Raw genomic sequence first — 13,474 nt, forward strand, 5'->3', positions numbered from 1 at the left:
CATGGCACTAATTACTCAGAAATAAAAAATGACAAACAAAATCAGACTTTTCATTCCAGGTTTTTCGAGCCATTTTGAGAAATTGGCCTTTGGTTGCCAACACTGGCAAATGTGCACCCCAAAAAATCTGTACATATTTTTATATATTTGTTGCAGTAGTAATATTTAAATAATGATGTTACAGCAAGAATCATAACCAGACAATGTGAATGACCGTTGGTCTGTTCACTCACCTGGGTGCAGACATCTGTTTTACAGACTATGGCAAAGCAAATTAAATGGCACTTAACACTGAAACTCTGTAAAGTATCACATAAAACACAGACTAGAAAGAACTGTTCAGAGCTGTTAATAAAGCTTTTAAACATTCGCTTATGTGACATTTTCATTATTAAAGGTCCAGGGTGTAGGATTTCGGTGGATACATTGGCAGAATATAATATTCATAACTATGTTTTCATCAGTGTATAATAACACAACAGTTGTGTTTTTGTTACCTTAGAATGAGCTGTTTATGTCCACTTACAAAGGGGTTCCTCTTCCACTGAGTCTGTGATGTTGTTCTACTCACAACTAGGCATTATAAATGGATGACGCTAATGTTTCAGAGCAGGTAATCAAAGCACAGAAGTCCCAGTTTATTACAGTCAATTTCAAATCCAGTTGCGTGCAGGTCTGATCCATTCATGCATTCACACACAGTGGTTACCATCTTGCTGCTTATATTAATAATAATAGCATGATGATATAGATCAATCAGTCTTGACCTTTTTAAATAAATGGATACCCTTGGACACAGGGAGCACCAGACAGGCAGGGGATCAAAGTCTAGTAATTATGAGATATAGATGAATATTTGTGGGCTTATCATATGAAACACAATTAACAATTGCTGAGGTTAGCAACAAACAGACTGCTGTGCGAGTCACTATGACAAATACAAACCTTGGAGCTGGAAGAACCACCTGTCTGTTCCCACTGAGCCGGTCAGCAACAACAGCACCGTGGTGACTTATGCAAAAGAAGGGGACGACTGGCGTTGCTCCACCATTGAAGGGGATGAGAATGGAAAGACATCCAACATACTAATGGACATTTGATGGCATCACCCTGATGTGATGATCACCAGGACAAAGAAAAAACTCGCTGGAGCCAATCTCCTTTTCTCAGCTGCTTTCAAACAGCCTTGGGACACAAAAGTTGCGTCACCCAGATGTGCTGATCACTGGCACCCTTCTATAATGTAGTCTGTAATGACATGACAAGAAACAACCACATTTGTGGGATATTTTTCAGATGGCACACTAGCAGAAGTGGAACTGTGTGGATGAATGAAAAATAAAAACAATTAAGACTTTATTTCAGGTTGTAACTTGTTACAAGACATTGTAAATATAATGATATTACCCCAGATCCTGTTAGCATTTCTTTTGTAACCTGTTACTTTTGTAACGCATTGCCCCAACACTGGCCACTATAGTTCTCTGGAGAAGTTATACTTGTTTGCAGTCTGTAACCTGAACAATAGATGGCACTAAATCCCACACACTATACCTTTAAGTTGATGTATAACATGTACAGTATCTTAATTACTCAAAATTTAAGGTGATTAAAATTGTTTTGGTAACCAAAAGTTGATGTCTAGGTGCCAGCCTGGCAACAAACCTTAGACGTTGGTGTCAAGCCCTGCATAATATATGATCACATCACATTACATCATATAGGGTTAGGTAATATGGCATCACAGCTCACATCACATCATACATGTAAGATCACATGACATTACATCATATGTGATAAGATTACATCACATTGCATTATATAGGATAACACATCACATCATTTAAGAAAACACATGATAACATCACATCGTATTACATCATATATGATAACACCACATCACATTACATATGAGGTCACATATGGCATAACGACTCAAATCACATCATATATAACAATATCATATGTAAGATCCCATATAGAATCCCATCACATTACATCATATAGGGTCGCATCACATTACAATAAGATTACATCACATAAGATCATATCACATTACGCCACAGAGGATCACATTGCATCACATCTCATTTATCATCACTTACAGTCAGATAATATAGCATCTCTCATAACATAACATAACATAACATAACCCATGTCAGACAAGATGACCTTGTTGACCTCCATGCAATCTAAAACTATGAAAATGACTTCACATCCTGTTTTATGTAACCTTGTGTCTGGCTAAATGGGTTGGAGGAGTATCCAGGTTACAGATGTCTCATTTCACCTGAGACCTCACCTGGCACCACAGAAATACATTATTTTACATCAGCAATAGTAAACTAGCTTTAGAAAACATTTGAATGTGGAGCAGTTACTAATAAATGATGATAAGGCAGTGGTCAATAATTGGAGGGGTGCATACAACTCATCCTGAGCCTGTATGGTTTTATTTATGTCTTATATATATATATAGCTATTTTCTGTCTCCATTATGATGTTTCAATGGAGAACATCTTCTGTAGATCTCCAAACATTCAAAAGGCTTTAACGGGCCATGCTGCTGTGATCGACCAATGACGAGAACGGCGGGGAAACACTACAGAGAGAGCGCCACTGGCAGCATGAATAAAGGCAGGCAACGTGCAGGAGGGAGGGAGGGAGGTCCGAGGCTGGGGTAGGCTACGGGAAAACGAGGTAGAGGCGGAGCTTATCGCTGAGCGTGTGTGCATGCATGCATGTGTGTGTATGCGTGTGTGTGTGTGTGTGTGTGTGTGTGTGTGTGTTTCCTCGCTCACCCCTCCTCCTTTTTAACCACCCCACCCCCACCTCTCCTGCCCCCCCCCTCTCCAACCTCCCCCTCCCCTCCCCTCTCGGCTGCCCGCCCCTGAGTCTGGAGCAGCAGCAGCAGTGGAGCTTCACTGCCTCTCCTCGCCTCACAGTGCGGGAATATACCAGCGGAGAGAGCGGAATGGATACGGAAGGGAGCCAGAGCAGCCTGTCCTCCGGCACGGACAACTCCCCCCACGACCCCTGGTAACAACCTCAGCCCGGCCGCCTGCCTTTTGCTCGCCTCTCGGCCCGATTTGAGTTCACCTTGGACTTTAGTTGAGTTCAGTGCGGGAGCGGAGCCGCGCCGAGACAAAAGACAAGCACGCTGTGTGTGTGTGTGTGTGTGTGTGTGTGTGTGTATATGTGTGTGTATGTGTGTCTGTATGTGTGGGATGGATCTACTCAGCGAAGGAGACACAGACGCACCGCTGCTTTCCGCCTCTTTCCCCCCCATCTCGTTTGTTTATTTATCTCGCTTTTCCTCCAGAAGGCCACATCGCAACTTCTCCTCCATCATCTGGAAAATCCTCTCCTTTTTTCCCTCCTCTAGGGGATTATAACGGCCCGACTGGCCGATTGGTGACTTCGCAACATGGCCGATGCTTTCTTCTTACTTTATTGATGCTATATTGCACATAATTCCTCCAGTTTCACCCCCCTCCTTCATTGTGAATGTGCATGTGTTGTGCTGGACAGACGCGTGTTATTCTGTGTGACTTACAGCTTGTATTTCTCTCATTCAGCAAAATGTTCATCGGGGGTCTGAGTTGGCAGACAACACAAGGTGAGCTGTCCCGCACGCTACTTTAATAAGTCTGAATGAAAGCCTCTTGTTTACTCCTGTTTTCCATCTTTACGCATATAGCTGCCCATATTGCCCGCGAGGCTTCCTGGAGTTAGGAAGAAAACACTGTAAATAGTTCAATCAAAGCCTCCTATTCTATAAGGATCAAGTCTTAGGATTTAGACTTGCCGAGACGCAGGGAGATTAACAGTGGAAATGCATGCACACATACGACGACTTTGTCTGCCTTTCCCCCTGCGTGCGCTCATTATTAAGAACAGAAGGGCATTTGGAGTAAAAGCGATCGATTATTCCGGGTTAAAGCAGAAGTTGGGCTCGTATCGATGCCCACGCTCGCGTCTTGTTTTCCTTATTGTTGCACTCCGCTGAATCCATTCATTTATTTTAAGAGCCGTGCGCGCACAGGCAGATGCACGCATACAGTTTATTCTTGTTGCGGCGGCCCGTGTTATTATCCCGCTGCTGGCTGCTGTGTCAAAACAGCAATCGTCACCAAGTGTAGCTTTGTTTGTAGTCCGCAGGGCCTAATGGGCTATTATGCTGAATGGCCAGATAGCCCGTGTACAGTCTCTGAGGACTGGAGGGACACAAACACAACGTGGTCCGCCCCGACCCCCATTGTCTCTTTCCAGCCACTGCCAGCACATCACCTCACCAGGGCCTGTAGGAAGCAAAAAAAATAAAAGAGAGAAAGAAGTCCCATCTGATTTGTGGATTTATTTAACCGTGTGTTCCCGTGCTGTCTTTGCAGAGGGCTTGAAGGAGTACTTCTGTAAATTTGGCGAGGTGAAGGAGTGTATGGTGATGCGGGATCCCGTTACCAAGCGGTCGAGGTAAGAAGGAGGCGTGTGCGCTCCGCCGTCCTATCACTGGATGCCTCATGCTCTTCCATGCTTTTCCATGAGCCTGTGCCGTGAGTGTGCATTCTGATTTTGCTTATTTTATTATGTGTGTTGCTTTTCAGGGGGTTTGGGTTTGTAACATACGCAGAACAAGCCGGAGTGGAGAAGGTTTTGGCGCAAAACAGACACGAGTTGGATTCCAAAACGGTGAGTTCTACCTTTTTGAAGAAGCTGGATGCTGCCAGCGAGTTGTCTTGGGTAACTTTTCCCAAATTCGGTGCAGCATGTTTTTTTTTCTTTCTTTCCCCTTAGTGCATTTTGCCTCCCACCGTATGGCTTGTAAAGTTGAGGAGCGCGTTATGGAGCAGCCCCCCTTTCCTTCTCCTCCTCTCTCCTCCTCTCTCTGCTCATTTCCCCCTCCAAATCCCGGTTCAGGGCGCCAACATGAAAGCGTTCTTTCTTGGTCTTCATTGCCATGGTTACCTGGGGGACCTGAATGGGGTAGGAGCCCCTGCTAAACCCTCACAGGGTTTATGCAGAGAGCTCGCAAGTTTTTTTTTTTTCCTTTTTCTTCTTTTTTTTTCATAGAAAATAATAGCACCCGTTTTCTAGTGGCAGCTCTCAGAGGGGAAAAAAGTTTGAGGAAAGGAAACTGTTGTGGCAGTAGTCCCCAGACTGATGTCAGTGGGGAAGCCTGTGAGGTCCAAATGAGTCTCAGATGAATTTAAATATTAGGCAGAGGTTTGTTTACACAACTGCTGTGATTTCCCCTCCTACACCCCTGACACATGAAGATTCAAGGTCAGATGTGCTTGTTTTTAGCTACATAATGTAGACCAGTGGTGTAGTGGAGGGTTTACGCAGGTATACCTACCTTTCTGGTGGTTTACAGTGTCCCATATCAGCCAAAAAGCCACAGAATAATAGGAGCGCATACTCACTTCCTCCTCTGTAACCTAGTAGTACATCCACCTCATTAACTACGACTACACCACCAACACAGACCTATACAGAGGTGACTTGCTGACTTCCATTTGAATATCTGTGAAGGTGTGAATGTTGCTCTCTTGGTCATGTAGATTAGTTGTAGAAATGGGGCCTGGGTGTGTCTTCAGTCAGTTTGTGGCCTCTCCTAAACACACACACACACACACACACACACATAATGGGATCATTTGAGAGTGAAAATCAGTGGCACAAAAAGGCAGCAGAGCCCAGGGGTGGAGAAAAGGTAGAGTTGGTTAGTTGTTGGAGCAAGCCTGTTGCCGGGGGTGACGCCAGCCACAGGAGACGGTGCTGTAACTGCACAGCCTGATGGGATTTATGTCTCCATAACAACTTCTCAGCTATTTTGCATTAACTTAAGACACTTGGCTCGGCTGGGTAGCCAGGCTCAGACACACACACACACTCAGGTAATGTTATGTCACGACAGACCTTTATACTTTGTGAGTGAGCGCAAGACAAGATTGAGATATTATCTCTGCACTTTTAGGTTTTTAAATCTTTGAATTTATGCATGGTTGGATCTTCCTGCACAGTTGCTGCGAGGTTTATTAGAAAATGAGTGTTGCTGCTGGTAATCCATCAGTTTTTTTCCAGTTAGCCTGGAAGAAAGTTCTAAGCAACTGCAGAGTGTTACTCAGTGAGTCATATTACCTATTAAACCTAGGTACAGTCTTTGAGAGCCAGACCATGTGTGTGTGTGATGTGAACGTCGGTTGGCAGGCCACTGGTGGGGTTAGGCGTCGCCCTATTATAAACCAAAATACAGCATAAGGCTAAACAATAATAATGTTCACCACACAAATGCAGCTTTGGTTGCTCAGGTTGTTGTGGCAGCAGTGTGAGGGGGGGAGCATGCTGTGGTACCATTTATCCAACCAGGCATTTTAAACAGGGTTATGGTTGCCATTTTGTCTTTCCATTTTGGGAATAAGAGTCTAGATTATGTTTTTTTTATCATGTGTTTTCAAACCTCAAACCAAGACAGCTTAAATTCTACAGCAATACATAAAATATCACTGATGCAAAAATGACTTATCATAGTGCAGCAGCAGACTTTTTTTTAATATAAATAATTATGAATAAAGCCTTTCAAGAGAAATTTTTTTGTCGAAGCTTTGAGTCAACTCTGGGTCAATTTCTGTGGTGTTCCACCGAATATTTTTTAATAATAACATGCGTGGCTTTATGGGATCAGTGTCAGCCTCTCTGTAACGTTTCCAACACCTGTCCCAGTTTAATTATTTTCTATATTTATTTATTTCTATGCACCTTGTGTCTTCCTCACACCTGGACTCCCTCTCTCCACAGTTAGGAGAGGATAACTATTGTTTGATCAGCACGAGATGTGAGAAAGACATTCCTCCCTGGAATGAGGAAGAATATTCGATGCTCTGATTTTTTTTCCTTCATTCTTTTTATGCTGAGCCTTTGGTTCGTGAGAAAAGACGCCACAAGGCCTGAAGCAGAAGGGAGAGGGAAGGTGAATGAAAGGGATGTAACGGAGCAACAGGGTGAGACGTACACTCTACATTAACTGGTGCAAGGTTCATAGCACTAGTTACAAGTGGTATTAAACATTTACAGTCCCGTCCCATCCAGGATTGTTATCCAACCTTAGAAAGCAAAAGCAACAGAGCAAACAGTGATTGAGCATTATAGTTACTGTCAGTACCTGTGGGCCTGAGAATTTAGATGCAACAAATGAGAGGTTGTCTATTGTTTTTAGAGTGAGGTTGTTGTTTTGGTTGGAGGTTAGATTTCCTGTCGGGGCAGAGTGTGGCCTAAGGGCAGTGGTGTGCTGTCGTATTTCTCTGGACAGAGAAGAAGAGCCCAACTGGTATTTGTTTTCACGGAGGAAATACTTTGCTGGAACCAATTGCGGGAAAGTACGAGACCAGATATTCTCTGAAAAGCCACCACTTCTCAGTCATCGGATTTTGGCTCTTCATTATTTGTGGTGTAGTTACAGTATACTAGTTCTCAGGCGAAGCGAAGGTCATTTGTGAGATTGATGACATGAAATTTGTCAGCAGATTCAGGAGAATATGTAACAGATCTGTGTGGACATTTTCATTCTTAGACAGTATTTGTGAAATGTGATGATTTGTTAGTAATGTGTGATAACATAGTATTTTTAAAGGACAGTGTGCCCCAAAATAACCCCTAAAGAACCCAAGCGTAACCCTGAACTAACATAACTTGGTAGAAAAACACCTTTTTATAGAAGAGAATGGCAAAAATAAGGAACACGCAAAAGACTTGTTATTTCTTACACCAAGTAAACAGGAATGCCCTTTTCCAAATGTGTTGCAGTAGGTGGTAATTGCTGCTTTTGGCACGACCGCCTGTGAAGGTACAGTGGTGGTCATCAGCGTGGTGTTAATATAGCTGTTTTCGTCTATAGCTGGGCACTGTAACAACATATGTTAGCGCCAGCCTCTGCGGACCGTTGGCACCACATTCTGCTGTGGTCTAACACCTGGTTAGAGTAGATGCTAGCACCGACTCCTCGCTCCTGACTGGAGATTAGCTGTAAGTGCTGATGTGGACAAAACTGGAGATGGGGGCGGTGGAGAAGGTGGAGGAGAGAGTGAGGAGAGAGAAGAGTGAGGGAGGTCCAGCTCCCGTGCTGTAATTAGTATAGATCTGAAAAGCAAGTAATCCGATTGAGGGAAACAAACTGGATTGGGCTTCCGAGGTCCATGCGAGGCCTCAGATCCGGGGATAAAGCCTGGACCTGCTCTGAAGGTGGATCCAGGGTTCTCTATCCATGCTACATGTGCACAAGCCCTTCCACCACCACCCTACCACCACACACCCGCCCTGGCGAGGCGCCCTAGCAGAGTTACACGGGCAGGAGCGGGGTTGGGTTGGAGGGGTCCTCATTAGTGAGCTTCGTTAACTAATTACTGTGCCATTGTTCAGCTGTGCAGATTGACCCTGCTGGCCTGGGCCCAAACCAAGTCTCTCCCTCTCACTCTGCGTGCATGCATTGACATGCCAGCTCCTTTTGTCTCCTCTTCTGTTTATAGCTTTTTGTTTAGCTTATATTGATTATATTGCCATAATGGGGCAGCCCATGGTGCCTTTTTTCACCAGTGGGGGTGTTTGCCATTTTGTGGCAAGAACGTGTTGGCAGGTTGACCGATGTGTCAGAGCTTACATCTCTATATGTCCACCACGTGATGGCAATACACTTGCTGTCAGTGGAGGTGTGTATTCTTGGCTGTTTAATTACATATATGTGTCACTTTGTGTTCATGTGTTGGTGTTTATGTTTGTGCTACATTATGTGGGTGCTTGTGTGTATGCGTATGTGCCTGTGGGGGTAGCACGGGAGCCCCAGTTCCTCTACGGGCCCATCTGTTTTGTACTCTTTGTCCTGTTAATTAATGAAATCAGAGGGGCTGCCTGCTGGGACGGCCCCGCTGCACCGCTACACTGGACAGGCCCACTTTCTCATGGGCTGACTCTGTTTTCCAAATGAATGCCTCCTCTTTCTCCCTGTGCTTTCTCATTTTCACACTCATTCCTTTCCCTTCTTCTCTCTCTCCCTCTCTATCTACTGATTTGACGTCCTATTTTTTTATTTTTGTTTTCCAGTTTGTAACACTGGTGGACGTGCTGGGCCTCGTGAGGTGACTATTGGTCGTAGATTAGTCTAGTCTTAAAAGCTAAACCACTAAAATCATACTGTAGGCTCTGCCGTCACTTTGCTGCTTAGATTGAGCGGAGGTTGGATGTCATGAAGCAGGATGTTAGTCAGACCATTTCACGACACACTCAGTCATAACTCTTCTGTGTCAGTCTGGGGAGAGCAACTTTTTTTGCTTCCTAGTAGTTACGTTTTCACCACTGTTTATTGGGACTGTTACATCGCCGAGCCACTTCTCAAATGTCAAGCCTCTGAAGAGCTATTTCTGAGTGTTGCAAACAGTGACCTGGCTAAGTCATTTTACCTTTTGCTTTGTGGCCTATCTGTCTTCCTCGAGGCTAATCCGCCAGTCTGATAGATGCTTTAGTTTTCATTTATTATAGCCTTCCTCTGAGCACAGCCAGATGTAGAAATGAAATGTTAGATATATTCTGTTATTTCGCTGGAGTGGAATGATTTTTTTTTAACAGCATGGCATGACTGTAGCCATAGAAGCACTACTACAGATATTGCATTAGGCCTAACCTAGTCTAGTTGGTAACCTTCTGTATTTTAGGCTGTTTTGTAAGAGCGCTTGATGATTTAAAGCTTTTACATGCTGGTGTTTTGACAACATGTGAAATATGGGTGGAAAATATGATGATATATATACCATGAGACATATAAACTATTCTACTATACTGTCTCTTTTATGTCATTGTTGCATTAATGCAATGACGCATCTTGCTGTTTGATTTACTAGGTAAGCCCCCAGAAAATAGTGTCCAGTTATTTCATCCATAAACTGTTTTTCAATTGAATTTTTAAAAAAAAAATTGGATCACAGCATATATTACTGATTATTTAATTTATCAGATTATATTTCTGATATCACCCTTAACATGAAAATAGTTGTTTTTAAGCAGAATTGAAGAATAATAGGGTCTTACAAAGACACATTGACGGGAGACTAGGGCTGCAGTGATTAATCGATTAATTGATTAGTTGCCAGCTATTAAAATAATCAACAACTAATTTGCTTATTGATTTATCAGTTTGAGTAATTTAAAAAAAAATCTAGCCTGTTAAATGTGAATATTTTCTGGTTTCTTTGCTCCACTTTGATACTTAACCGAATATCTTTGGGTTGTGGAAGAAACAAGACTTTCACTTTGGGTTTTGGGACATTCTAATCAGCACCATTTTCTGCCATTTTTTAGACCAAACAACTAATCAATTAATTGGAAAAATGCTTAACAGATTAATCGATAATGAAAATAATTGATAGCTGTAGCCCTTTAGGTGACTGATTTCAAAATCACCACAAGCTGTTGAATATATACTGTAATGGGCTCCTGGAAACAGATATATGGTGAATATTGTCCTGTATACACTGGGTGCGACTGTAGCCTTGTGTCAGATGTGAGGGCTGCTTTCTGACCGCTGTCATTGTCAGCTCATGGTCTGTGTCTCCGCCACATCATGGCCTCAGGGTAGCACCTGTCCTCTTGTTAAAACAACTCCCAGCACCTGTATTTCCCAACCACTTTACACCAGGACTGTTTTGTAAAGGGAGGATGTGTATTTACAAGAAATCATAATGATGACTTGGTACATTGCTGCTTGCTGTAGTAGTCTGCTAGCGTGATTCTGTCGTGTTATGCTTCTGAGGTTACTGCAGCTTCTCCTGTCTTGTATGTTGTTCTCTTTTATTTTGAATATAAAATACATTTAGAGCCTAGTGTTGACAAAAAATGTTGATACATTTAGATTCTGAATATTGGAAATGGTTTGAACATTCATTTTCTGGAGTATCGATACACCGTTTCCAGCCATGCTTCCTCGCTCTTTCTTATTGTTAATGTTGACTATGGTCATTGCACTGTCTTCTGCTACTAATCAAGGAAAGAAAAGCCGTTGATATCATGTTAAAACCTTGATGAATTTATCTTTTTGCTTGTATGCCCTCAATGTCAGTTTTCTCATGGTATCAAATACTGTATCGAATATCTACATTTTTCAAGGTATTGTACTAGAGATAGGAATTCCAGTATCACGACAACACCAGTACAGCCTGAAAACAGGATTTGTTCAGTAGCACAGGTGCACTGTTACATGCACTGTAAACTGTGAGTAAAAAAAATTGGCTACATCTGCACTTGCCATTTACAGTGTTTGTGTCTTTTTGCTTGCATCTTTTTGATAAAAAGCAGCTGGTGAAAAGGTCACCGCGTTGGTAATCACAGAGTATGAAGCCACACATCTATTATGTTACATTTGGCCCATTAAGCACAGATCCTGTAAGAAATGTTGTTATTGTTTGTGAGTGCTCTCTGTTTGTTGCACTGCTGCTGTCGAGAGTTGCTGGGGTGGCTTTGCGTGTCCTTGTCACCTTTGTCTTTGTGCTCGGACCAGCTGGAGGTGACATGACTCCTCTCTCGTCTTTGTGCCCCACTTCAAGGTGCAAAGACCTTCTGCAATCCCTCCCAAGGACGCTGCAGCTGCATCTTAGTTACACAGCGTTGTGCTCTTGAAGCAGTGTTAAATCTGAGGTACTTAAAGGTCCTTATGGGATATTTTTGTCTGTAGATTTGTCATCAGAAGCAGGGAATCATCACAGGAAAGAGATGAAAGGATTGTTAGAATATTGAATGAACACCCTCCCTCGCATTGTGTGTATTGTTCACATTTTAAGTGCTTATTTCTGGCCATTTGATAGGCTCCCTTTTAGTTGCCAATATCAATTCAATACCTCTGATAGCGGCCGTGTGAGACACAAGGGCTTTTGCTTCACACATCCAATTATTAGAACAAAGATGGAACTCTAAGACCATAATACACTACAAGGTCCTGTGACCTAAAATCATCTCTCTCGTTGGCTTGAGTGAGAATAACACGAGATTCCTCACAAATTTAAAATGCCAGGCCAGGCTTTGCATATTTAGCATTATTAAAGGCCAGCTCATTCAAAACTCATTTGCTTCTAATTTTATCTGTAACCTTGACCACTGCTGAGACATTCCACTTGGGAGAAATATGGATACAGTCAAATCTGGCTAATCCAAAATGGAGGTTGTCTGGATTTGTGAGATTTAAAAAAAATATATATCCATCTGAAATGTATTCAGAATATTAAATGCTCATTTTAGATGCCAGACTGCTCTGCTCTGTCTAGGTTGTGGCAAAGATGCATTTAGTTGTGTCCCAATGCACAATTTAGAGAATGTACGTATTCACGTCTCACTGTGTATTTTGTTCCTTACGCCTGTTTGTTTGGCTGGTGTGTTTGGATTTTTTGGGGCTTGCATAAACAAGGGTCTACTATACATACTCGCAGATTAGCATACGTTCTATTTCTGGACTTGCAGGCCTTCAGATGGGTTCAGACTTAGAGGCTCTGTGTTGTAACTAATTCTACTTAGTTAACAGTGTGATAATTCATCAATGCCCAGAGCGAGATTTCGTTAACACACAGCACAGGATCAGCTGCTGAACAACATATCCGGAGCAGGTAGAGATTTGGTGTCTTTGCTCAGAGATTCTTAAGGTGGGAGGGTGCATTGAAGAGGAGGTCTACCTCGCAGTCTCAGAAGGGACAAAAATATTTGTTGTGCTTTTTTAACTGTTATATTTGTTTGGGTTCTTGGAATACCGAAACCCTCTTTAGCAGCTCAACAAACATTTGACTTTTCCTGGTTTTGTAAGATTTTTTTATAGATATGATTTGAACTGTTAAATAATGACCCATTACTTCTGTTTGGGGCCTCAAAGACAAACTAAAGAAATATAAATTAAGCAATGTAACTGTGCGCCGGGCAATATAGCATATTGACATCTTGATATGAGACTAGATGTCGCCTTAGATTTTGGATATTGTTTTATGATAAGTGTTGTCTTTTCCTGGTTTTAAATTCTGAGTTACAGATTTCTGAACTTAGCAGACTGTAGCTTTTCTATTATCTATCTTTACTCAACTTCAGGGTGTCTATATTGTATTAGAATATAAAAATAGTACACATTTATCAATAAAAAAAAAGCCCTTAAGTATCATATTGTCTTAAATTCAGATTGAATGGGTCTTAAATGTTTTTCAGTCGCCTTACCGCAACAATATCTGGTATTTCGCTACAAGAATCATCATTTAACAGAAGGAAAACACTGCTCAATGAGGAACCAGACCCTATTTTCACCCCTTTTACACATTTAGATTTCGCAGTGGGTCTGCATTGTTAAACCAAGGCCTTGCCAGCCAACCTGCTTGTTAGTGTATTTTTTCTGTGCTTAAAGTGGTAAGCACAAGGAGTATCCTCAGTGGCATTTTATCTTAGTGATCTTGGAAAGAGTATGTTT

General features: G+C 42.3%; 1 protein-coding gene across 1 annotated transcript in view; it reads left to right on the forward strand.

Moving 5' to 3' along the window:
* Positions 1 to 2,900: 2,900 nt before the first annotated feature.
* LOC125892788 (RNA-binding protein Musashi homolog 1-like) overlaps positions 2,901 to 13,474 on the forward strand; it is a 29,320-nt gene continuing 18,746 nt past the window's right edge. The window contains exons 1-4 of the mRNA XM_049583023.1: positions 2,901 to 3,039; positions 3,579 to 3,619; positions 4,392 to 4,473; positions 4,605 to 4,689. Coding sequence (XP_049438980.1) covers positions 2,975 to 3,039; positions 3,579 to 3,619; positions 4,392 to 4,473; positions 4,605 to 4,689 — 273 coding nt within the window. The 5' untranslated portion in view covers positions 2,901 to 2,974. The remainder of the gene's footprint in view (positions 3,040 to 3,578; positions 3,620 to 4,391; positions 4,474 to 4,604; positions 4,690 to 13,474) is intronic.

Source organism: Epinephelus fuscoguttatus, linkage group LG1 (assembly GCF_011397635.1).
Source record: "Epinephelus fuscoguttatus linkage group LG1, E.fuscoguttatus.final_Chr_v1".
NCBI lineage: Eukaryota > Metazoa > Chordata > Actinopteri > Perciformes > Serranidae > Epinephelus > Epinephelus fuscoguttatus.